The following is a 22,964-nucleotide window of genomic DNA, read 5'->3' on the forward strand; positions in this document are numbered from 1 at the left end:
GCTGTCTTTTGTGAAGACGGCTAGGCACAAGCACACACTTACACCTTCAGTGCAAAACTAACACTTCGTCATCCTCCTAAATATAAAGGCTCCTCTTATGTATTTCACTGGAGTGAAAAGCCCATGATGGAAAGATGGGAAATGAACCGGGAGCACTGTAAAAAATAAAGTTGGTGTCAGGGCTGCTTTAAAATTTTCAGTTGGCTGTATTTGAAGAGACAAATTGAGGTCATTTTGTAATGATTCAAAACAAATAAACTTTTCTAGTCAAATAAACCTGATATTAATTCAGTTATACTTGAGAAAACAGGTTCAGTAAGCTTACATTATTAAGTTGAACCAACAACTCTTCAGTTACACTGACAAACATTACAATCGAATTTTATTACCTTTTATGTTTTCTCTGTTTGAAAAGTCTGTACTCTGTACTGAAGTATCATGATTGTCCAAATTTGTAATTCAACTTGACTTTCGATTTAAACTTAGATTTTATTTCTTATTTTTAGCCCTGATGGCAGTGCCATTGTTAAATTATCAAGATATTGTTTTAATGCTCTGACAACTATCTTTCTTTGAAAAGATCATCTATACGGTATCAAGTGTGACATGCTGGTAGGCCATTACCATTGGGTAACCCATGCATACCCAATGGTTGACCCACAAAAATGTGGTGTATGGGTAAAAACTACATTTACATAATAAAGTAATTGCGGGTGGGCAGCAGGTGAGAGCAGTGATATAACATATACAAAACAATGTTTTTTCACTGGAGAGATCAGAAATGAAAATAATTGTGTTGTATTTTAAACAGTGATATCAGCTACTACAGTAATGTTAAGCCTGATCAGCCTATGACATAACTTTTTGACCCCACATTCTGCCAAACAATGGGATGTCGCTGCTTGATGTGAAGGCTAGCTTATTGCTAAAATTGATGACACAAAGGAAAAAATAGCCAGTGGAGAATATCAAATTGTGGACAATACATTGTAAGAAGTCAGATGTTTGGCAGGATTTTGGTGCACACAAAGATTGTGAGAATAACATTGACTCTGTAACTTTCGATAGCTGCAAGGTAGGCTCATGTCACTATGGCAACACATAGACAGCTGTATGAGTGACTGTATGTGTGTTTAATTGCAGGTCGGGCGCAGTTTTGTTTTTTGTTTATTGTTTTTTTTTTTTTTTTTTTTCACCATTCCGGGCGGGTGCTGATGTGACTTGGAGATAATTGCAGATAACGGGTTATTTCTAGATCTCAGCTTTACGGGTGCAGATTTGCAAAACTGGATCCATGCAGGACTCTGGCAGGGGTGGAGAGAAAAAGATGTACTGATAAAATCACCAATTCTGGCTTTTGTTTTGACTTTTGAAATTGACAGGCCATTTTGATCAATTTTCGATTGAATATTGAAAACTGTGCTCTGTAGTGTTCATTCATTCAACTCATCTTTTCAAGTCAAAAGACTTAAGCTTAGAAAAACTCATTTTTATAAGTTTTGTAGTTTTCTTAAAATAAATACTAGAATTTTTAAGTTTACATGTATATTAAGTTAATGAGAAAACATTAGTTGATTTCACTAAATTCCTGTCTGATGTTTTTACAGTGAGGGAGTGCGGCGTGTACAGTCAGTGTGGGTGTTTGGAAGCTGCGGTGACAGAGGGAGTCGTGTTTTTGCCTATGTATGTATATGTGCGTGTATGCATCCACATCTGTGTCTGCTCAGGAGTGAAAAATGAGCAATGGCTAGGTTTATTTATATGAGACACAGTGCCTGTTCTCCATCAGTGAAGATAGGGTGTGAACGCTGCCAACTTTATGTTTTATCTGCTGCGTCTGCGACCCTAAGAGTCAGTAAGTCAGGATAATAGATTGGCAGAGCTGACCCACTGAATCACAGTGACAAAAAAAAACAACAACACAGTGGAGCCACAGAGACAGAGCTGTTTGGATTTATCACCGCTGTCTTATTTTACATGTTCCCTATCCCTTCTGTGTAGCTTCAACTCCTGGTGGAGATTTTAGATTACCGTTTCTCAAAAACTTTGAGTCCAACATACACAGCGCGGCGGAACAAACCACAGAGGAAGATAACCCAGCAAACCCTCACGTAATGCAATAAGGATCACTGCAAGGAACCGCAAGTCTCTGGAAACACATGAGGGGAAGAGACAGCTGGTGGCAGAGTTTCACCAGCGCTCGAGGGTTTGATAGAACCATTAAATTCAACGTAACAAACCACAGAATAGCAAAACGCAACGTAATGCATAGCTGCAGGGGGACATGTGGATCACTGAAGAACCACAAGGCTTTGGATGCATGAACACTCGCTGATTTCAGCCAAATCACATTCACTTGTGCTTGAGTTGGTGTCGACTCCAGGCTCAGCTGAATCCCTCCAAAATTAGAGTTTAATTCATATCAGCTCAAAGCAACATGATATACTGTGAATGTCCAAAATAGCTTCAGAAAGTTTCAGTACAAGCTATTTATCTGCAGTCCATACTCCTAAAGCTGCAACTTCGAGAATACATTATGTCTTATTTCTCAAGCTGCTCCACCACACATTACAGGAGGCTGTACAGCTACAGTGTAATGGTAATCAGGTGTAAAGTAGCCTACAGCATGAATTACATCAAGAGACACACAAGGAGCTTTTACATTTTAATTCAGATAAATTGTTTTAAAATGATCCTATTTTAAAATGATGATATAGGCTTTTTAATTCAATTGAGACATTGTAGTAGCCTGGGAACCAGGCAACTCACACACTAGTGCGAGAGCGACAGAGGTGAGAGTGATGATAATGCTAACAGCAGAGGGAAATGTTAGTTTTCATGTTGAAAACAGTCACTGTTATTGTTAGCAGGTTGTTAGCCGTCCACGTCCCATGATGCCTCAGCAGGAGTCTGTTAACCAGTCAGTGACTCCTGACTGGGCATGTCTGTGACAGCTCTTATCTCATATCTCATATTGCCCAGTGGAATAACATGAGATTGACCCTAAAAAAAAAAGTGCAGTGGTTGCATTAATGAGCTCAATGTACAGTAGACATCACATGACTGCGGTATTGCAGTCATGCAGTTTACGTCCAACACAAATATCATCCCATCAGCCACATCGGCTGATTTATCCGTCTAGTTCTAGCACCTAAAAACATGCAGATAGTTTTGGTCTGTTGGCTGATTAGTTTCGTCTCTGCCTCCAGTATGGTTGAGGCCAGTGGACTTATTATTTGTGGTGTTAATTGAATTAAATAAAATCAACAGCGCTTCCTTGCATTTCCACAAGTGATGTCCTCATTAGTCTTATAATCCACAGTCCAATAACTCCACAGTTTTAATTGAGAGTGACATCGACAAGTTGAATTATTCATTGCTGGTTGCACCAAACTAAATCAAACCAAACCAAACTTAATTCCATTTACCCTAATTGTATTGGGGTGGCGTCAGAAATGTAAAACCAAAACTATCTGTATGGCTAAACCCCACTACAAGAAGAAGTGAAGATATATATGTCAACCAGCTCTTTGAATGTTCCTCATGATTCTTAAGAAATACCTTTACAGTAGAGTTAATCAGGCCTGTTCACTTTCCCACGTACAGTAGCGACAGGAACAGGGGGTCATGAGGAGGAGGTCATGAGGGGCAGCCGGGAAGGATCGAAACTTGATAAACTCTTTCTGTCAGTCAGACGAGCTCTGGAATGAAGAGGAGGATCATGGTCTTGGGGGAGCAGGGGTGAGGTGTAAGTCACACAGAGGGGGGTGGAGAAAATAACAAGTTTAGAAGGAGATAATAAACAGAGATGTACAGGGAGAGAGTGATGAATGGAAAGAGACAGCGAGGGTGAGAAAAATGGTGAGATGGATCCGCACAGACAAGGAGAGCCTAAAAAGGAAAATGAAATGAGCTACACAGCGGGAGACAGGTAGAGAGTGACAGACACAAGACTGACAGAAAGAGACATATAGAGACAGACTGACAGACATGAAGACAGACAGAGGGAGGAAAGCTGATGATTGACTCTCCGGCATGAAGGAACTCCTTGTACGCTCCAACTTTTATCTGTAAACCCCTCATTCTGCTCAGATGAATCTGAGAGCGACACTAATTGGCCCTAATAACCACTGGGGAAATAGCAGAGGATGAGGATTCTGGGTAATATGAAAATGATGATAGAATGCGACTGAAGGACGTCTGTGTCTTAAATCTCTCTGCAGTCGTTATCGAGAGAGATATCTGAGGGTCAGGGGAGGTCATGGGGATGAGGACAAATTGAGAAGCATGTAGACTGGGGGAGTGTGTGGGAGTGTGTGCGTTTCTTGTAATTCTGTCTCTTTGAGTTTGAGTTTTAAGACATGTTTATGAGGACATTTTTGTTTTGTGGAATCCGTTTGGACAGGCCACACTTCAGAGGAGTAGCATTTGAGTTAGGGCTAAGAAGTACTGTAGTCCAAATAGTGAGTTGGAGCCACTGAATGTATATTAAATATGTTGAAGACCTATTTAATATACAGTCTATGGAGCACAAGACAAGCGTAGCATCATAATTTGACAATAACAAGCGACAAAGAGTCCTTTACTGTAAGTTGATCAGCTGTTTTTAACAGTCACTTGTCTGTCAATGTAAAGCTAAGCCTGTTATCCTGAAAACAAAATCCTGATGCTCTGAAAAAGCACACTGCCTGCCAGACTCCATTAACATATTGCTTGATTTAACCATTTCAAACATCTACACCCTCTTCAAGATTATTTATGATTCTTCACGACCCACAGACAGACACTAGACACATTAGGCAAACATTCGGCATTAATTTGAACACTAATTAATGTGAAATGAGAAAAAAAACACTCATTCTGACCTGTCTGCTAATGTTGCTCTGTGTGTGGTAGATGTGTAAAATAGCAACTGCTACTAATGTGTTTGCTAGGCTGTATCAACTTTTAAAATCAGCCAATCCAGTTTTAAATCTGAATTAGAGAAAGAGTTAAAGATCATATTTGTAACACATTTACTGTAATACATCATAAAACGACCATGATATGCCATCAGAGATCAAGGAAACATGTTAAGTTGAAATACTTGGTTCATTTGATATGAATGCCACTGCTGCGGTTTTCTAAATTTGTACTCCAGGCCGGAATAACTGGTTTTGTTTGCCTGTTTCACGTTAATTAAAGTTCAAACTAATGCTGAAAGTTCACTGAATGTGGAAGTGAAGTGTGCAGTGTCTGTTTATGATAAATATGAAATCACAAATAATCCTTTAGGAGGCGTCAATGTTTATAACAGTTAAACTGAGCGATATGTTAATGGAGTTAAGGCAGGCAGTGAGATAGGCAGTCACTTAACCCAAAGTCCAGAGCGTGTATTTTCAGCATAGTCGACTTACATTTTCAGAGTAGCAGGTTGAGCTTTACATTGACAGACAACTGACCGTTAAAAACAGCTGATCAACTTATAGTGGAGAACTCGTCATCATTGTTATGGTCAATTTACGATGTTGCACGTCTTGTACTCCTGCGGTGTCCCTGCAGCCTGCCTGAGCTTCCTGAGTATAACAGGAGGAGGTGGGAGGACACAACTCGATTCAACTATAGATCATATATTAAATAGTATTTCAGCCTATTTAATATACAGTTTATGGCTCCAACTTGTTATTTGGACTGTAGTACTCATTTTTGCACGGGCAATTGCTACATATCACTCCTTTAAATAAAAGGAGGTTTAAGTGTTTATCCCTTTAAGTCAAATGATTTACTGTAATGTTTAATGGACGGCTTGTGCCAAACACACAAAGATTTAGTAGAAGAGTTAGCTCTCCGCAGCCATTTTTAGCTCCATGTTTTGGTTTCCCAGCTGCACAGAGTGTAAAGTGAGCCATCAGCACTCACATCCATTAGCAAAAACGTCCAGATAAGCCAAGTCAGCTTACTGTAAAGCATGAGAGCCAAAGCAAACAACTGACTAGTGAAGATAGAACATCTAGCAAGCTAAAGACCCTACGTATTTTTCTCAACCTGAGCTAAACATAGCCAGAAATATTGTAGCGTATTTGTCAGGTGCACAGAAACAGGACTGAAATGGGATGCTCTTTAGCTGCTGGATGTTTACGCAGGTATCTGCCATAATAGCATGTCAGAGTTTCTTCAGAGGTGTTGGTAGTAGGGCTGCAACTAACGTTTATTTCCTCAATGTCTATCAGTGTTTCCTAAAGGCCAAGATGGCGTCCTCAAATTCCTTGTTTTGCCCACAACCAAAAGATATTCCGTTTACTGTCACAGTCGTAAAGAAACCAGGAAGAGGCTGGAATCACAGACTTCTTTTTCTTTAAAAAAAAAAAAAATACTCAAACCAATTAGTCAATCATTAAAATAGTTGGTGATTAATTTAGTAATTGATTACCAGTTCTAGCTGGTAGATGCATTCTTCACTCAGGATAGAGCCAGGCCTGTGCTTGCTGCCTGATTCCAGTCTTTGTTAGCTTGGCATTGCAAGACACATTTGCAAATGTGAATTAGTCTTGGCCTTCTCAGTTCATTTTTGATTTTGCAAAGGGCGTTAACCACAGACCACAATGTCTCTGGATGCAATTGGACAGACCCACAACCAAGCAGGGATCTGTTTCTCAGCAGGGTCATTTTTAGGCTAGAAGGGGAATCTTAATGTCATATCATGTTTGACGAGCACTGCCTAGTTTGACAGAATGATCTGACTTTTGGGAGCCAGATGTGTTGTGCTGGACAGACCTGCTGATAGGATGCGACTGGATTGACCTACAACCAATCAGAGAAGTGAAACGTGTAACGTTTTGACGCTTCTCTGTAAATCATCATCTAGAACAAACCTTATATTGAATAAACAGTTGTGATTGCATCCAGAGCTGGTCGATTTGGATGGAAGAGGGGCCAAAGCAAATGAAAACATGGGCTTGGCAGATTCGTCTGGTTTCCAGGCAAAGCATTTGTGCTATGCAAGGCTAAACAAGTTGCCCTGACTCCAATTCTTCATGCTATTATTGTTGTTGTACTGTAGCTAATTAGCACTGCTGGGGGAATCACAACAAGGGAATTTCATAGAAAAGATAATGTCTCAATCTGGCTAACTTTGACTGCTGAAACTTCATATTAGCTTTAGCTGACCTTTATTTTTGGACAGAGTTAAGCCTGCGGACTCTCATTTCTTGAATTGGGCTTGTGTTCAGCATTCAGTCTTCATGGCCATTAACATCATCTAGATTTTTTTGGTGTGAGTTGCAGAGTTTTGGAGACCCAGTTACTCAAGATAATCCACAGACCTTGATGTGAGCAGTTTCATGTAGTAACTACTTTATTTCAGGTAGAAAAGAAAGTAGCTCCAGTAGATTCTTTAGTAGAAAGAAAGTAGTTCTCACATGAAACTGCTCACAACAAGGTCTGTGGATTATCTTGATCGTTGGGTTTGAACTTTTCAAATGTATTTTTTTGTTTTGGTACTTTGAGAGCCACGGGCCCAGTGCCATTTAGTCCAATTATATTGGAAAGAAGGCAGAATTCTCTCTATCTCCAAAACTCTGCAAGTAGATCAATAAACAGCACAGCAGGCCATGGGAAAAATATGTATTTTTGATTCTAAAGGGAACTGTTTTTCTTCTGGTCTCACTCTCAAAAGGAAAGCAAATAAACAAATTTTAAAATTATATTATATCCCAGTGGCAACAGATACACTCTTTAATTTAATTTCCTGTCAAACATCTCAGCTGTTTGAAGATTAACACGGAATAAAACACATCTGAGAGGCAAGAAATTTTATTCTCCCTATCATGTTGTTGGAATGAATGTAACCAATGGTAGATTTTCACATGGATACGCAGTATAAACACTACATGGATATGTGTGTGTGTTTGTGTGGGTTGGTGTGGAGTTTGGGAGGCATACAATGGCAGCCATTGTTGAAATCATACAGTTATCCTGAACCGATCTGACGTTTGCACCAGCGGACAATTTCTCTTGAATGTTGAACAGAATAATAATCGGTCAGGGGTTTGAGATATTTATCTTGAACCTCACAGCGGAGCCTCACAGTCAACAAGTGATCAGATTATCAGATTTGATTATTATTTTTCCCAAATCTTTCTTCTTTTTGCCTGGAAACAAAGAGTAGTGTATTCTGAGTGTGTGTGTATGTGTAAGAGTTCTGCCACGTTTGTGAAAAACACCTGACTCTCACTTACTGCAAACTGACAGTCACCACACAGTCATTCATTTGTCATTTCCTTTTCCCTGCTTGTGTGTGCGATTTCGTAGGAACTGGTGTGCATATGTGGTGACACGCACTGTGAGCTGTGTGATGGAGGATGGGGTGGAGACGTACATCAAACCGGATTATCAGCGCTGTACCTGGGGCCAATGTCCTAGAGTTGCGTGAGTATCTATTACTGTCTTTTTTTGTATTTCATATCCCCTCTGAGTCTTCCTTTCCGTTGCTGGAATCTAATCTGTATTCAACTTTGCTCCTCTGGCTTCCTGTCCCCTGTTCCACAGAAGTCTGCATCCTCTATCCATCCATCTTCTCCCCGTTTCCTTTCATTCAGCTCTTTTCATTCTCTGTCCGTTGTCTGTCAGGAGAGTCTGGTCACGAAGGTGTCTAACTTGTGCATAGCCACAATATCACTACAGACATAACGAGATGAGTGAAGAGTAGAGTGGAGATCTCCACTAGGAAACAGATGGTGAAGCACCTACTGCACTATCACTACAACGAACAGATGCATCACATACTCATACATACACGACAGAGTAGGTCAATGACTCACAGCGTGGCTTTTAAGGTGGAGAGTGCTGGAAGCGACAGGCTTACCTGACCAAGTCACTTTTTACACACGTAGTTTATTTTGTAAAACAGTTGTTAGGTTCAGGTATAAAAACTGCTTGAGTAGGTTCATGAAAAGATTGTGGTTGGGGTAAAAAAAAAAATATGTTACATATGTCAGGTGGTGGAAGAAACGCAGTTGAAGAAAGTAAAAGCTACTACAAGGAGCTTTTAACTGGTTATGAAACAGTCTCAATTAATTACTGATCCCTCTGTATCACTGGTTCCCAACCTGAGGTCCAGGACCCCCTTGGGGGGGTGCCAGGAAACACAGGGGGTCCCCAAAACTTTGTTTGCTTGTCAAAATTAGATTTGCAGGTTCACTAAAATCACAATTTCAGGGTTCTTACCCCTCTTCCAAAATCTAATTGAAGCTCTTTTTGAGCATTTTCAAGGTGCCTTTTCAAGCTTTTCCAGCACTTTACAGCTGTTGTAAATGACATATTTGTTTACAAAATTATTGTTTCACCTCCTTATCACATTAAATCAGATGTTATTGTGCTATTATCGACCAAGTTATGTTTCTGACACAAAGTTTAATGTCAAAATGTGTCACCTGTCTGTGAGTGGACTTGGCTTCCTATTAGGATAATGCATTTTGTGCATTTTCCATAAACAATAGTTGAAAATGCTAACAATTGACTAATTGATCAGTCGTTAATAATTAATACGATATAAAACATACGTTTTTTTCATTATCCATAAATGGATTCACCAGACAAAACAATGGCAAATGAGGCACTAATTATCAATTAATACGTGTTTAAACTGTTAAATTCTTATTTGGCAATCAATAAATGATTAATTGTTAACCTCCTATACAATTTGTCTCAGCAAATATCTGACTAATTTTACTTCTTTATCTAAAAAGTTAACTAATTCAGTCAGGCAGCAATATATTATCAAAGTAATGTGATTACAATTTCAAGCTTTTTCAAGCACTTTATCCAAAATTGAAAGCACTACATTAAAATTCAAGTGTTTTCAAGGTTTTCCAGCATCTTTATGAACCCTGCAATTTATACAAAAGTCTGTGTTCAGCTTTCCTTAGATACAGGTAGAGGGTGCTCCAAGGAAAAAAGGTTGGGAACCAGTGCTCTATGTGGCTGAAGTTAACGAGACCATCAGTGAGAAGATTGTCTCTTTCTACACTGTCACTCTGAATGCCTGCCACCAAGTCAGATATGTTACCCCGCTAAACGGAAGCAGGAGTACATTTTCATTTAGATCATTTTGTTTTTGATGTTATATTTTGAGGTTATCATGGTGGAAACACTACCACTTTTGTCCACAAGCAATCAGGCAGCTTTACTCCAGTATAACAGATATAGAAATACATATGCAAGCTCCAAATTCTGAAAAGGAAACCTTTCAGAAGTTGGAGCCGGCATGTCCCAGTGAAAGTTTTGGCTGTTCAGAAAGTTCATGTTTTGACATAGAGCTGATTAGATCACGCCCGGTAACTGAATCTAAATCCAACAAGTAGCCACTATCATATTCTTCATGTTTATAACAATTCAAATTTCATGTTGGATCAAAATTGTGTGAGTTACATCTTGTATTTTTGATTTTGTAGTGAAGCCTGCATCTCTCATTTGTTTACTGGTGGACCTCTAACACAATGTGGTGACCGTGTAGATGCCTGTGGCGACACACAGCAGGGATTTATTCATCTTGTATTGTGACTAACTTGGATCGTAAAATGTCGGGTATTAATCCGCAGATGCTACAATTTAAAATGAAACCAAAACTTTTGTTTGGCTGACAGGTTTTTAGCCACAACAAAGGCCAACATGCAGCCTGCAGACTTGTTAAGCCAAAACAACAGTCAGAAATAGTTTTGTCAAGGTTTTTAGGTTTTTCACGTATTTTTCAAGGTTTTACACAGTATCCCTGGCAGAGATGCTATTTACAGCTCAGTATTTGCCTGATTAATCCCAATAATGACGTACTGGTCTCAAACTGACACTGTACTGGCAGTGGAGCTCCAGTAGGTCTGTTGCAAACCACTGGATATTCAGTATTACAAAGACTGAAGCAGCTTTACTTTATATGTGATTTATTGAATGATTTTTCCAAATGTGGATGCTTGCAAGACAACATTAATCAAGCGCTCCTGATGTTTTCCCTCTTTTGAAGTTTTCACCGTGTTGTTCGACCCTGTCCTGGCTGCCTGATCCCCATGCCTGCCAGGGGCCTCGGCCTAAACCTGGGCTATGCTAAGAATGAAGCTGACAGGGGTTCCAGGCACCACAGTCTAGTCTCCTGCCCTATAAAAGCAATCTCTTCTTCTTACTCTGTCTTTTTTATGACTCTCCTCCTTTCTTACTCCTTCTCTAACTCGACACACTCCTCCTCCCGCCATCACTCCGAGCCCTGTTTTTGTTTTTCCTCTGAGAGTACGTCGGATCCCTTGTTCTCACGCTCTCGGAGCAGGGAGCTGGAAGATGAAATCTTTTCTATGGCACAGAAAAGGCTCTGCGATACCTACAGTGATGTTTGTGGGTTGGCATAAAGGAGAGCAACGTGCTGGACCTCCACAGTCAGGGCTTGTTAATCCGCCTGTGACGCAGCCATAAATTTTAATTGAGACTTCCGTCCAATTCTGGTCTGTTTATTACATTGTAACTGTAACAGGGAGTCTCTTCAGTCGCAGAGCTAAATGACCCATTAATGATGGAACTTCAGAAGAGCTATCCAAACAAAACATTTGTGTTTTTTTCACAAGAACAGTCTATGAGCAAGATTTAGTACTGGCTAAATGCAGTTGATTTCTTCTGGAAAATGGGACAGGAATAACATTTGAAGCACTCTTAATCCCATCCATCTTCAGAAGATGATTTGTAGCTATTTCCAGACATCTAATGACTCAGTGCACTTTAATATCAACAGTGTATGGTGATGGTATTCAACACAGGGTCTTGGGAACCCTACAGGTCCTTCACTTGGGTATCAGGATCACAACACTAATTTTAAAAATTGGTGTTGTGATCTGGCTCAAGTAGTTTTGCTCCTGTCTGGACTTAGTCTGGAGTTTTAAAGGTACTTTTCACATGGATGTCCAATCAATGCTGATGGTAAATGTAGTCAGTTCTCTTGCTGCAAAATCTGTAGTCAGACTCTTTCAGCTTGGATTTCTAATCCTCGCCTCTCGGTAGCCGGCATGTATGCTAGATGAGTATTTTTATCACCTAACACTATGTTTTAGCCAAGAAATAAATAACTAGGGTGGTGATAACACGAGAACATGGGGTGGGAGTCACAACCTCGCCTGCAATGCATCCTGGTACATGTAGGCACTGCTGCCAAATTTTCTTGGTCAATATAGCAGTACTGAGGACTGTAGTGCTTCAACTGACTTCAACTACCATCAACACTGACTGGATATCCATGTGAAAAGTGCCGAGCCTACAACACTACAGGCATGCTATGCTGTGAAGTTCTATGTATTGTCAGCACAGCAGTGCTTTGAGCTAAACGCTAACATGAGCATGTTGACATGCTAATGTTTAGCTGGTATATCTGCCCTGTTCCCTACCATAGTTTAGTGTGTTAGCATGTTAACATTTGCTAATTAGCACTAAACACAAAGTACAGCTAAAGATGTATGTTTTTATCGTGGAAAAATTAGTGTATGTGTTGATGTGATTAGAATTTTGATCTGATGAAAAGTCAGGGGATCACTACATTCAGTAGGATTCAACCTCTGGGGACCATGAATGTCTTTGACCAAAGTAGTGGACTGACAGACCGACAGACCAACACTACCACCCAGAGATCGCCATTATTAGAGTGGCTAAAAAATAAATTAATGAGTTTCAATGTAGAATACCTACTCAAGTCTAAATCATGAGTCGATGTCAGTAGTTTTAAATTTTAAATCAAGTCTCAGTCAAGTGTAGCAAATAAGGTCATGTCAAGTCAGGACAAATAAAAGTCCAGAGGATGTTTCATATTTGACATTTCCGTTTCATCCTCAGATACCGGACATACAGGAGGCCGAGGTATAAGGTTGCTTACAAGATGGTGACAGAAATGGAGTGGAAGTGTTGCCATGGTTACTCCGGGGAAGACTGCCATGATGGGCCGAGGGTAACCACTGACACTCAGGTCAATGGAGGGCGACCCCACGTCACGCAGACGGGCTACAACACAGGCGGTGGACAGAGAGGAGAAGGCGGTAAGAGGGTGCAGTTAAATCCATGTTTCAACAATAGCCCAGATTGGACAAACCAAACACTGGCCCTACATACAGCCTGTCGTGTTTTTTGCATATTTCACAGCCACTGTAGTTTCTCCTGTACATGCTTGGAAGGGGAGGGTGAGACAGTCAGCATTCATTGGTTTCAATCTGCAACCTCACTGCCAGATGCCACTAAATCCCACACACTGGTCCTTTAAATATTAATGACTAAATAGGCAACAATCAAAGTTAAAATTTGGGGAAAACATTAGAAATACTAGAAAAACTAGTTTCATCAGGACTGTGTGGACGTAGTTTGATCAGAACTTGGTTGACAGTGCTGGCAACATAAAAACCCCATAACTGTCAACACATTTTGATTGAAATGTTGCAAACCTCTGATAAGTGCACAAAAACATGACATTACCTTTTTCCAACTGAGCTCTTTGGCTAATTTGGTTGTTTGTCCAGTAAAGACAGCAAAGACAGAGACACAAATACAGACAATTCTTTCAAATGAGATGACAAAACTATTGAAATGTTGCCAGAAAATGTAGTTCATGTAGAACCTAATCACTTCTTGTAGGAAGCTGATTGATAAAAAGAAACGAAAGGTTTTCAAGGTTTTCAAATCTTCCTTCTCTTTGTATCCAGGTGACACTGAGAAGATCAGAGAACTGGAGGAGACGATCCGTGGTCTGACCAAAGACCTCCACAACATGCAGACTACCATTCACGGCATAAACCAGAGGCTGTATGTCAATGTTTTCAATAAATCACGTACATGTTTTAGTTCATTAACCTGCACGCCAAAATCCTGTTTACATCCAGGAAACTCTCATTTGCTATTTCTGTCATACTGAGATCACACAGTCCACTGGGGAATGTATAGTATATATATATATCTCATGTTTATTGTAGTTTATTTTAGCAAGTCAGTTTATTGAGAGAGGATACACTTGTTTATTAATGTATATACAGAGATATAAATAGTTAATGCTCAACGAGAACTTAATAGGATGCTACATAAATACACTGAACGTGACTTTAATGGTGAACAAGCAGAATTAGCTGTATTTAAACTAAATCTTTTGTATTCTCCCATCCTCTCCACACACCATGTTCCTGCATACATGACACATTTTCGTATTAAACAATTATTAGCAATTTTTTTTTTCTCTCCTTCTGATGTCTCTTGGGGAAAACCTCAAGAGATAAGAGAAAAGCAAAATTCTGGTGACCCATTTTCTATCTGATCTGAATTGTTTTCTCTCTTGTATTTATGACCTAAGAACCAGTGAAAAACATCTTTCCAAGTTCTTTTTTTTCATCTGTGTAACAGGTGGGAGAAGGTATTGCCAGGTGAAAAAAAGGTTTTTCCAGGACCACTTTTCTCAGTTACTATTTTTGTCTGTGACAACATGTGAAAAACAAGTTTTGTTTGTCTTTTTTTTGGTAGGTTCAAGTGTTGTTGTTGTAATGCTCATTTTGGCCACAGGGGGCTGAAGTGCACCACCCCATGTAATAAACAAGACTAAAAGAATTCATGTTTTCTTTCAGTTGAGTTTCAATTCCCCATGCACTCTTAACACAAGGTACGCATGTTGCGTGTTAGCACCATGATTTTCAAAGTAAGGCCTGAGGGCTCCTAGGGGGTCGCCAGGGGGGCCTCAGCAAATTGGAGAGAAGATTATTAGCATTATTATTATTAGCATTATTATCATGTGTAGTAATATATATAGGTGTTTATCATTTAAAAGCTAGTCATTATGATATTTTATCACATTTTCCATAGTATTGACAAACACTAATGCTATTTGGAGAGCCTTTGCATGGAAAATTTGGGAACCTCTGTGTTCGCAAGTGATATAACGTTTGACATTTTGGGTCTACTCTCCTGCCTTACAAACTCCAACAATTGTAATGTGTTTCTTTTGGCTATGGATGCATTTTTATCAGTGCCAGAAAATGTGGCTAAATGAAAGACATGATAGTGAAATAACCCAGAAAATCCTGGACAAACTTTTTTTTCAGCTGGCAAACCTTTTTCCCCCCACCTGTTTCACAGATGTAAGTATTTTTTAAGGAACTTGGGAAGGTTATCCTGGGAAAACCTTTATTCCACCTGTCTTTAAGTTACAGGAGAGAAAACAGTTGAGACCATATTTCGAAAACGGAACCCTCACTTGCTCATGTGCCTCTCAGGACTTCCGTACAGTTATTGTTTAACATATGCTTCTTATTTAAGACTAGTGTTAGTCAAAACTAGATTAAATCTCCACTCTTCCTCTTTGTAGGCCTGGTCTGAATGGGGCCATTGTTCCTGCTGACTCAGCTCAGCCACACATGAAGGAAACCATCAACAGCATCCAGACCAAGCTGGACCATCTCTACAACAGGACACAGGTTAGCACCACCCATTCCTTTTTACAGTCTTTTTATTTAGAATTTAAATGCAAAGATAGACGATATTACTGTGTGTGGACATTTGTCTGCTCAGGTTCACGACCAGACCCTGCTCAACATCAACAACCACCTGGTGAACGGAGGGGGCAACGAGCTGGACGGAGTGGCCAGAGGAGGAGGAGCTGGGGGAAACCAGCTGAACACTCTCAAGGAGGAGATCCTGACGGAACTGGAGAGGAGGGTGTCTCTGTCCTGCTCTGCCTGCCAGGTGAAGATCAACGTGTAAAAATCAGGCACAAACATTACTCTCACTTACAGACATTTCTGGATGTTGCGTCACTGTGTAGAATTATAGTTGCAAGTTGTGTAGCTGTAAAATGATCATGTTTTCACTTTGTTCACTGTGGGCTTCTGTAAGTGATTCCTTCTGCCTGAAACCAGCAAAAATATATGCCACATGCAGGCGGGAATACAAGAAAACAGCACTCTCATATAAACTACTGCACCAACAAAAAACAATACTGCAAAAAATGAAATAAAGGAAAAATTGCAACAAGGCCAAACACTCTTTTCCACCCACTTGAAAGAATTGGAGGGATAGGATTTAACATAAAACAAACACTACTTGTCTAAACTAAGTTTTTATTTGCCTTATGTTCAAGCACCATCAGGGGCCTCAGGGCATAGGCACATAAAAGGCCCCTTTCTGCTACCTACCACAATACCCCCCACCCTCTGTTGCTCTCAGTTGTTTTGCATCTTTTTTTAATTATGTTGCTGTTGGTTGGAAACTGCGCTCAAACGGAAGTAGTCATATAGGAGATTCAGAGAGGCTGTATTCTCAGACCATATCAGATCAACACTGACACTACTCTCCACAATATCATACAAAATACTTAAGCATATATGCAAAGCATTATAAGGAAGGAGCAAATGAAAACCTGTGATACAGGTCCTATTTACAACAAAGCAGTAGTTTATTTGCTTAAAATTTAACCATAGCCTGAGTATGCACTATACGGCTGTAATATGTAGGGAAAATATACTAAAAATAAATATCTCCCTTGGAGTATTGGCAAGGATCAGGAGCAAAAACACAGACTCCCTGACTTTAAACAGGGATTGTTAAAAACAGTAACTTTAAACACAGGTCTGGCCTTGGTGCCCCTTGTCCCCTTGGGCTCAGCCGCAGTATTGTTTTATTAATCACTGAAATTGATAAGGCAAAAAAAAGAGAGAAAAACCTTAGTTACAATTGAAATGGCCTCTGATGACTGATTGATTTAGATCTGCCAATTGACCCTTTCTTAGTCCTGCTCCTTTTACTCTGTGCTCCAGTAACTGTTGAGCAAAACTGACACCTTGGTCAAATCTTTCTTTTCCAGGATGGCGAAGTCATGGCCTGCCCTATTCTCACTGTCATTGGCTAGTACTACAGCAAATGATAGCAAAACACAGTGACTAGCTGGCTAACTAGCTAGCTAACTAGCTAGCCTACTAGATAGCATTTACTAACATTAGCTGGCATGCTAGCAAGTATTTTGGTAACATTAGCTAATTTAAGATGTGACCCTATGTGTCACTTTTAAAGGAAAAGGAGAAGTTTGACCGTGGTAGCAAGTTTGCTTAGGTTCAATTTTTTGTTCATACTGTAGGTGAACCACTTAATCTAGCTGAGGCTCAGGGGGGAACTTGAGAAAATACATAGCGGGCAAAATTATCCTGTGAACTAGAAGAAACTGAAAGCTAATTTTTCATTTGCTCTGGCAGATAGGCCTGGCTACCATCCACTAGTCCTGGCTCTCGTTGGGCCAATCACAACCATTTACTTAATCTGGGGAGGGTTTGATACAATGACTGACAGAGGATTGTCACTGGTCCAGATTTAAAAAGGCACTCATCTCACTCAGAAGCTATGTCACTGTTTTGTTGCTCTGAGTGGTTGGAGGTCTATCCTTTGCATCCAGAGGCATTTTGGCCTGTGCTAATTAGAACCTGAAAATGAACTGGGAATTAGCCTGGCGATGCCAGGGCAGGATATAAATTACTTTCAAATCAAACAATTTGTGATGCAGAAACATTAGCAAAACTCTTTGCATAAGAAACCTGACATCATTAAAACAGAAGATATAATTGACACAAGCTACATGGCTAGAAACAATGATCACACTTTGTGTAATATCTGTTTCTTTCAGGCTGGCGTGGAGGACCTGAGGCGCCAGCAGCAAGAGGACAGGGAGCGGATCCAAGCTCTGGAGAAGCTAATCAGCTCCATGGACCAGCACCTGAGGCAGAGCCTAGACATCTCCCGCAGTGAGACCGAACGCTCCCAGGCCTGCTGCAACACAGTCACTGAGATAGAGAAGAGGCTGTCTGATGTAGAGGTCCGTGTCACCTCCACAGCTAACAAATGTGACACCATCAAAGGGCGGCTGGATAAGGAGCTAGCCGGGACGGGTGGAGGAAAGGGACGAGTGACAGAGGACAAGTTGAATGGCAGACTGAGAGAGTTGGAGAAGAGGGTGAATAACACTGTGAGAAAGACAGAGCAGAGGTGTACTAACACCGGGAACAACTTGAAGGACACCGTCCAGAGAGACGTCACACAGCTGCGCAACATGGTCCTCAGTCAGCTGGACGACCACACCTTCAGGATCGGCAAGATAGAGCTGGATGTTGCTGTTCTTGGAGATACGGTCACTGATCACAGTCGTCGTTTAAGTAAGCTGGAGAACATCACAATCTTCCTGGACAAAAGGCTAACATCGACCGCAAACATGTGCAATGAGACCTGCGGGCCCAATGGAAAAGGCCGCAAGACAGATGACACTGTGAAAACCTTAGAGTGGAGAGTTGTGGCCAACCAAGAGGAGATCCAGAAATTTAACACCAGGTTAAAAGATCTGTCCATGTCAGGGGACTCGTTGATTGACAGAGTGATCAACTTAACGGACGATGTCAAAAAGATAATAGCTGTGACAGGAGAGAATGGCGAGAATTTCAACCGGATTGTCACAGAGGTTGAAACGCTGGGCCGTGATTTTGAGGACTGTTCTGTTTGCAGCAGAGTGGAAGATGACTTGCGCTCGTTCACCAACTCCACCATGACCGGCCTCAGCAAGTGCCAGGCAGATCTGACAGATCTGCGGAGAAGGGTCGACTCGGGAGAGTCTGTCTGCTCTCAGGTGTGCTCCAACCTTCAGGAGGAGGTCGGACGCCTCAGAGAGGAGGTGGAGGAGTGTACCGGGCAGTGTAAAGTCAACATAAATGATCTGAAGAAACGTCTGGACGGTCATAGTGTCCACAGTGGAAGATTAGGAGGGGATCTGAAGTCCATCCAAGGAGATCTGGCTGGGGTCATGGTCACGTTTAACTCCATCAACAACACGCTGAAGGGCCTGGGAAGGACTGTGCAGACACATGGGAACACACTGACGGATCTGACCAACAGCAAGGACAACATCATCTCTGAGGTAAGATGATGTAGTGCTGATGAAGATAATATGACTGCTATTGATGATGTTATTTCTATGATACTTTGTGTCTTATATGTGGCCTTTGTGACCCTTTACACTGCATGTCTAATCATGTAATGTAATTTAATTTAAATATATTTTAGGGTTGAGCCCATTTTAGAGAAACTCCCTAATTTGTAGATCCTGTCTTAACTCTTTGGTAACTATGGTAATTAGGGTTAGGACCCAGTTTAGGCAAAAAGCCATTACAGTAATTTCAGATTGTGAAAAATCCTATCTAAGCAAACATAATGCTGTCCACATTGCCATCTCAGTTAAGCTAACTAAGCTCCTAAGCTAAGTATACCCAAGGATGATGGGAATGTCATTAGTTTTTAAGGTATTGATAAGTGAAAACCTGCAGTTATTACAATTCATCCTGAGGTGGATATGAATTTCTGTACCACATTTCACAGACTGTAATGCAAATATTTCAGTCACAACCAAAATTGTCAACCTCATGGTGGTGCTGCAGGGAAAGTCAGAGAATGAATATGTGTACAAATTTTCATGGCAATCCAGCCAGTAGTTGTTGACAATATTTCAGTGTGGACTTAAGTGGCGGACAGACCGACCATAATGTATAGAGCCATGCTACTAGTGTGACTGAAAAAGCAAACAAATGAGAATATAATTATAAATTGTGTATCATAATGTATTATTTTCCCTTGTTCCTCATTGAAAATCCCATGACCCCTCAGACTTCTTGTGACCTCTTTGGAGGGGCCTGAGCCCTAGGTTGGAATGCACTATAACATATTTCGTAGAACTTAAACAGAAAAGATCAAGCTACAGTTATGAAAATGATCATGGTATTTCATTGATGATCTATGTGGTATTCTATGAAACTGTACACACTGAAATATGATTTTTCTTAATGGACTTTAAAAACAACATTATGTCAATCAAACATACCTCACGCTTATCTTGGCACCAGTGTTTTCACATAATATTATTATAGCTAGGAAAATATTTGAGCATATTCCAAACATGTGAGTGTTCTTGTCAGACATGGCTTCGATAATATGCTTACATTTTTGTGTGTATAAGATACCATAGGAAAATAAATGGAAGCAAAGATGGGAAAGAGTATATTTTCACTAGAACTTTGTCGAAAGAAACTCAACCAGAATACACACATTAACAAGTTTCAACATTCTCTATAAGGTGGACAATCTGCAGAAGGAGCTGACAGACCACCTTGATGACTCAAAGATTCGATTCGGCGGTCTGGGCAAAGAGATACAAATAATAAGGAGCAACCATCTGACGGAGGTGAGGGAGTGCCGGCGGTCCAGCGACGGCCTGGACCGAAGACTGTCCAAGCTGGAGGGAGTGTGCGGACGCTTCGACTCTTTTTCAGACAGCCTGGAGAGGATCAAGGAGGGCCTGAACCGACATGTGTCTGGGCTGTGGACCTGCGTTAATGGACTCAATGTCACGGTAACGTCTCAGGGAGATCTTATCGACAATATCCAGAACGTCCAGCTGGAGGACATCCACTCTGACATACACAGACTGAACTCCTCAGTGGTGGACTTGGCCAAGGAGTTCCACAGTTTCGTAGAGCAGGACTTCATGGGTGAGTTGCAGAGGATGGAGGGCATGGGATTTGACTTTTGGACAAGAGATAGCACTCAGTGGGAGGGAGGCAAGGTTGGGGAAAAATAGACCAAAGAAAGAATCCAGGCTGTCATTCTGAGAAGCAATCACTTAAAGAGGCTATGAAGTCTGCAATCTGTCTGAAAGAGGAGTTTTAGTAAACATGAGGTTGAAAGGCACATCCTGAGTCACAGCAGGTTAAATGTCTGAGCTTTCTTGGCTTACAGTGCCTGTTTTTTTAGCATTCCTCCAAGAGACACTATTAAGGTTAGTTGATCATATTTTAGGAAAGCAACATTTAAAAGCAGTTAATCACAATTTAAAATCAAGCAGAGCTCAGTTGCACAATTGAAAACTAATCTCAGTGAATCCGTAAATTCAGGTTTATTGATGTAACCTGAAATGAAATAGTTTAATCAGTATGGAGATGCTTACTTACCCCAATTAAAATAAATAATGAGTGCTAACAGGACCTAGCACTGTATTTCCAAAAAAGTTAACCAAACATTTAATTGATTGCTAGCTTGCTAAAAAACTTACAAAACGTTCAGTTGTTGTCTAGCTATCTAAATCGTTAACAAAATTTTACATCATTTGCCTTTAGCCTAAAAGTTAAAAAAAAACATTACATTGTTTGCCACTAGCCTAAAAGTTAACCAAACTTTAAATTGTTTGCTAGCCAGCTACATAGTTGACAAAATATGTGTTTGCTAGTTAACTAGTAACAAAATGTCAGATTGTTGACGAGCTAGCTTGAAAGGTAACAAAATGATACGTTGTTTGCTAGTTAGCAAAATAGCTAACAAAATGTTACTTGTTTGCTAGCTAGGTAAATAGAAAATAAAATGTTACATTGTTTGCTAGCTAGCTAAATAGTTAACAAAAAAAGACATTGTTTGCTAGTTAACTCGAACATTAACAAAGCGTTACACTGTTTGTTAGCTTGATAAATCATTAACGTAATGTTACATTGTTTGCTAACTAGCTAAATTGTTAAAAAATGTTGCAATGTTTTCTAGCTAGCTTAAAAGTAAACAAAATGTTACATTCTTTGATGGTTTAATTTTGTCTTGTAGCTCTATACATGACACTTGAATATTTTGCTCCATCCATTTCTAAAAGGCAGTTAGTTAAGTTAAACTTCTTTAAGTCTAGGTTTAAAGTTATTACGGGATCACATTTTAAATTGGCGTTTAAAATTTTGGTGCAACAGAATTAAATGTAACCTTGGTGAAGATAAAAAAAAAAAACTTAACTGAGATTTCAGGTTCAAATCTAAATTATCTATCTATTAAAGCTTGGTTCATAATTTAAGTCATGATGTAAGCGGGTTTAGAAAATAATGCCTCACTGGTAAAGAGAACTTTCAGCAGGGTGTTTTATGCGCTGTCACTAAATATTCTTCTCTCCCAGGTCCACCTGGTCTACCGGGCCCCCGTGGAGAGAGAGGTGAGCGTGGACCTCAGGGTCCTGAAGGACCCCCGGGGAGGGTGGGACTTCCAGGCCGAGAGGGCAAGCAGGGCCCAGCTGGACCCCCAGGTAAAGACAACAAACTTTGTCTCAGAGTTATTTGATTGTTTAATAAAATGACATTTACTGACCTTCTTTTCTTCTCATCTCCTGTCGATATATTGTGATAAGATTAAAAAATATACAGCGAGAGTGACATTGTTTTATGATAAACTCACTGTTTTATCTTTCATCTTACTTCTCAGGTCTCAGAGGTGAACAGGGTATGTGTTGTTCGTACTAAACAGCAGATCAAAGCACTCATTGCTCTTTGATCCTTATTTCATATTAACTCCTGCTCTCCGTCTCCCCTCTATGATCAGGTCTTGCAGGGTCAGACGCCCACGTGCCACGCCTGTCTTTCTCTGCTGCGCTGACTCGCCAGATGAGGAGCGCAGGAACCATAGTGTTCAACGAGGTCTTTGTCAATGAAAACAACGCCTACAATCCCAGAACAGGTGGGTTTTTGGAATTTGAACAGGCGCCTGGTTGCTGAGATCAGTACTCTGTTGTTGCACAGCATTTTTTTTCTTTAAGATCATTTCAGGGAAAGCTTTTTTAATTTTAATGGTCAGTTCACGCAAATGACAAAAGGTTTTGTTTTGTTTTTTTGCCTCCTTTGAAATTTCCACTGGCACCCAAATTCAGTGATTAATGGAATTTTGGTTGTTGTGTTCACAGCATTGAAAAATAATGTCCTGGTTATTGCCTGTGCCAAGGAGGTTATGTTTTTGGTGCTGTTTGTTCGTCTGTTTGTCAGAAGCAGTACAGAAAAAACTTCTGGATAGATTTTCATTAAACTTTGTGGTAGGATGTGTCATGGGCCAAGAAAATACCAATTACGTTTTGGAGTGGGTTTGAATCACAGGGTGGATACACAAATTATTTTTCACTT

The 22,964-nt window shown here is 40.3% G+C and overlaps 1 protein-coding gene across 1 annotated transcript in view; it reads left to right on the forward strand.

The window, feature by feature from the left end:
• The window catches only part of emilin1a (elastin microfibril interfacer 1a), a 42,263-nt gene that overhangs the window by 16,108 nt on the left and 3,191 nt on the right, over positions 1-22,964 (forward strand). The window contains exons 2-11 of the mRNA XM_084737609.1: positions 8,290-8,406; positions 12,835-13,034; positions 13,692-13,791; positions 15,335-15,443; positions 15,538-15,711; positions 17,639-18,916; positions 20,126-20,540; positions 21,974-22,099; positions 22,276-22,293; positions 22,393-22,527. Coding sequence (XP_084593735.1) covers positions 8,290-8,406; positions 12,835-13,034; positions 13,692-13,791; positions 15,335-15,443; positions 15,538-15,711; positions 17,639-18,916; positions 20,126-20,540; positions 21,974-22,099; positions 22,276-22,293; positions 22,393-22,527 — 2,672 coding nt within the window. The remainder of the gene's footprint in view (positions 1-8,289; positions 8,407-12,834; positions 13,035-13,691; positions 13,792-15,334; positions 15,444-15,537; positions 15,712-17,638; positions 18,917-20,125; positions 20,541-21,973; positions 22,100-22,275; positions 22,294-22,392; positions 22,528-22,964) is intronic.

Source organism: Lutjanus erythropterus, chromosome 15 (assembly GCF_056507025.1).
Source record: "Lutjanus erythropterus isolate fLutEry1 chromosome 15, fLutEry1.hap2, whole genome shotgun sequence".
Taxonomy (NCBI): Eukaryota; Metazoa; Chordata; class Actinopteri; order Lutjaniformes; family Lutjanidae; genus Lutjanus; species Lutjanus erythropterus.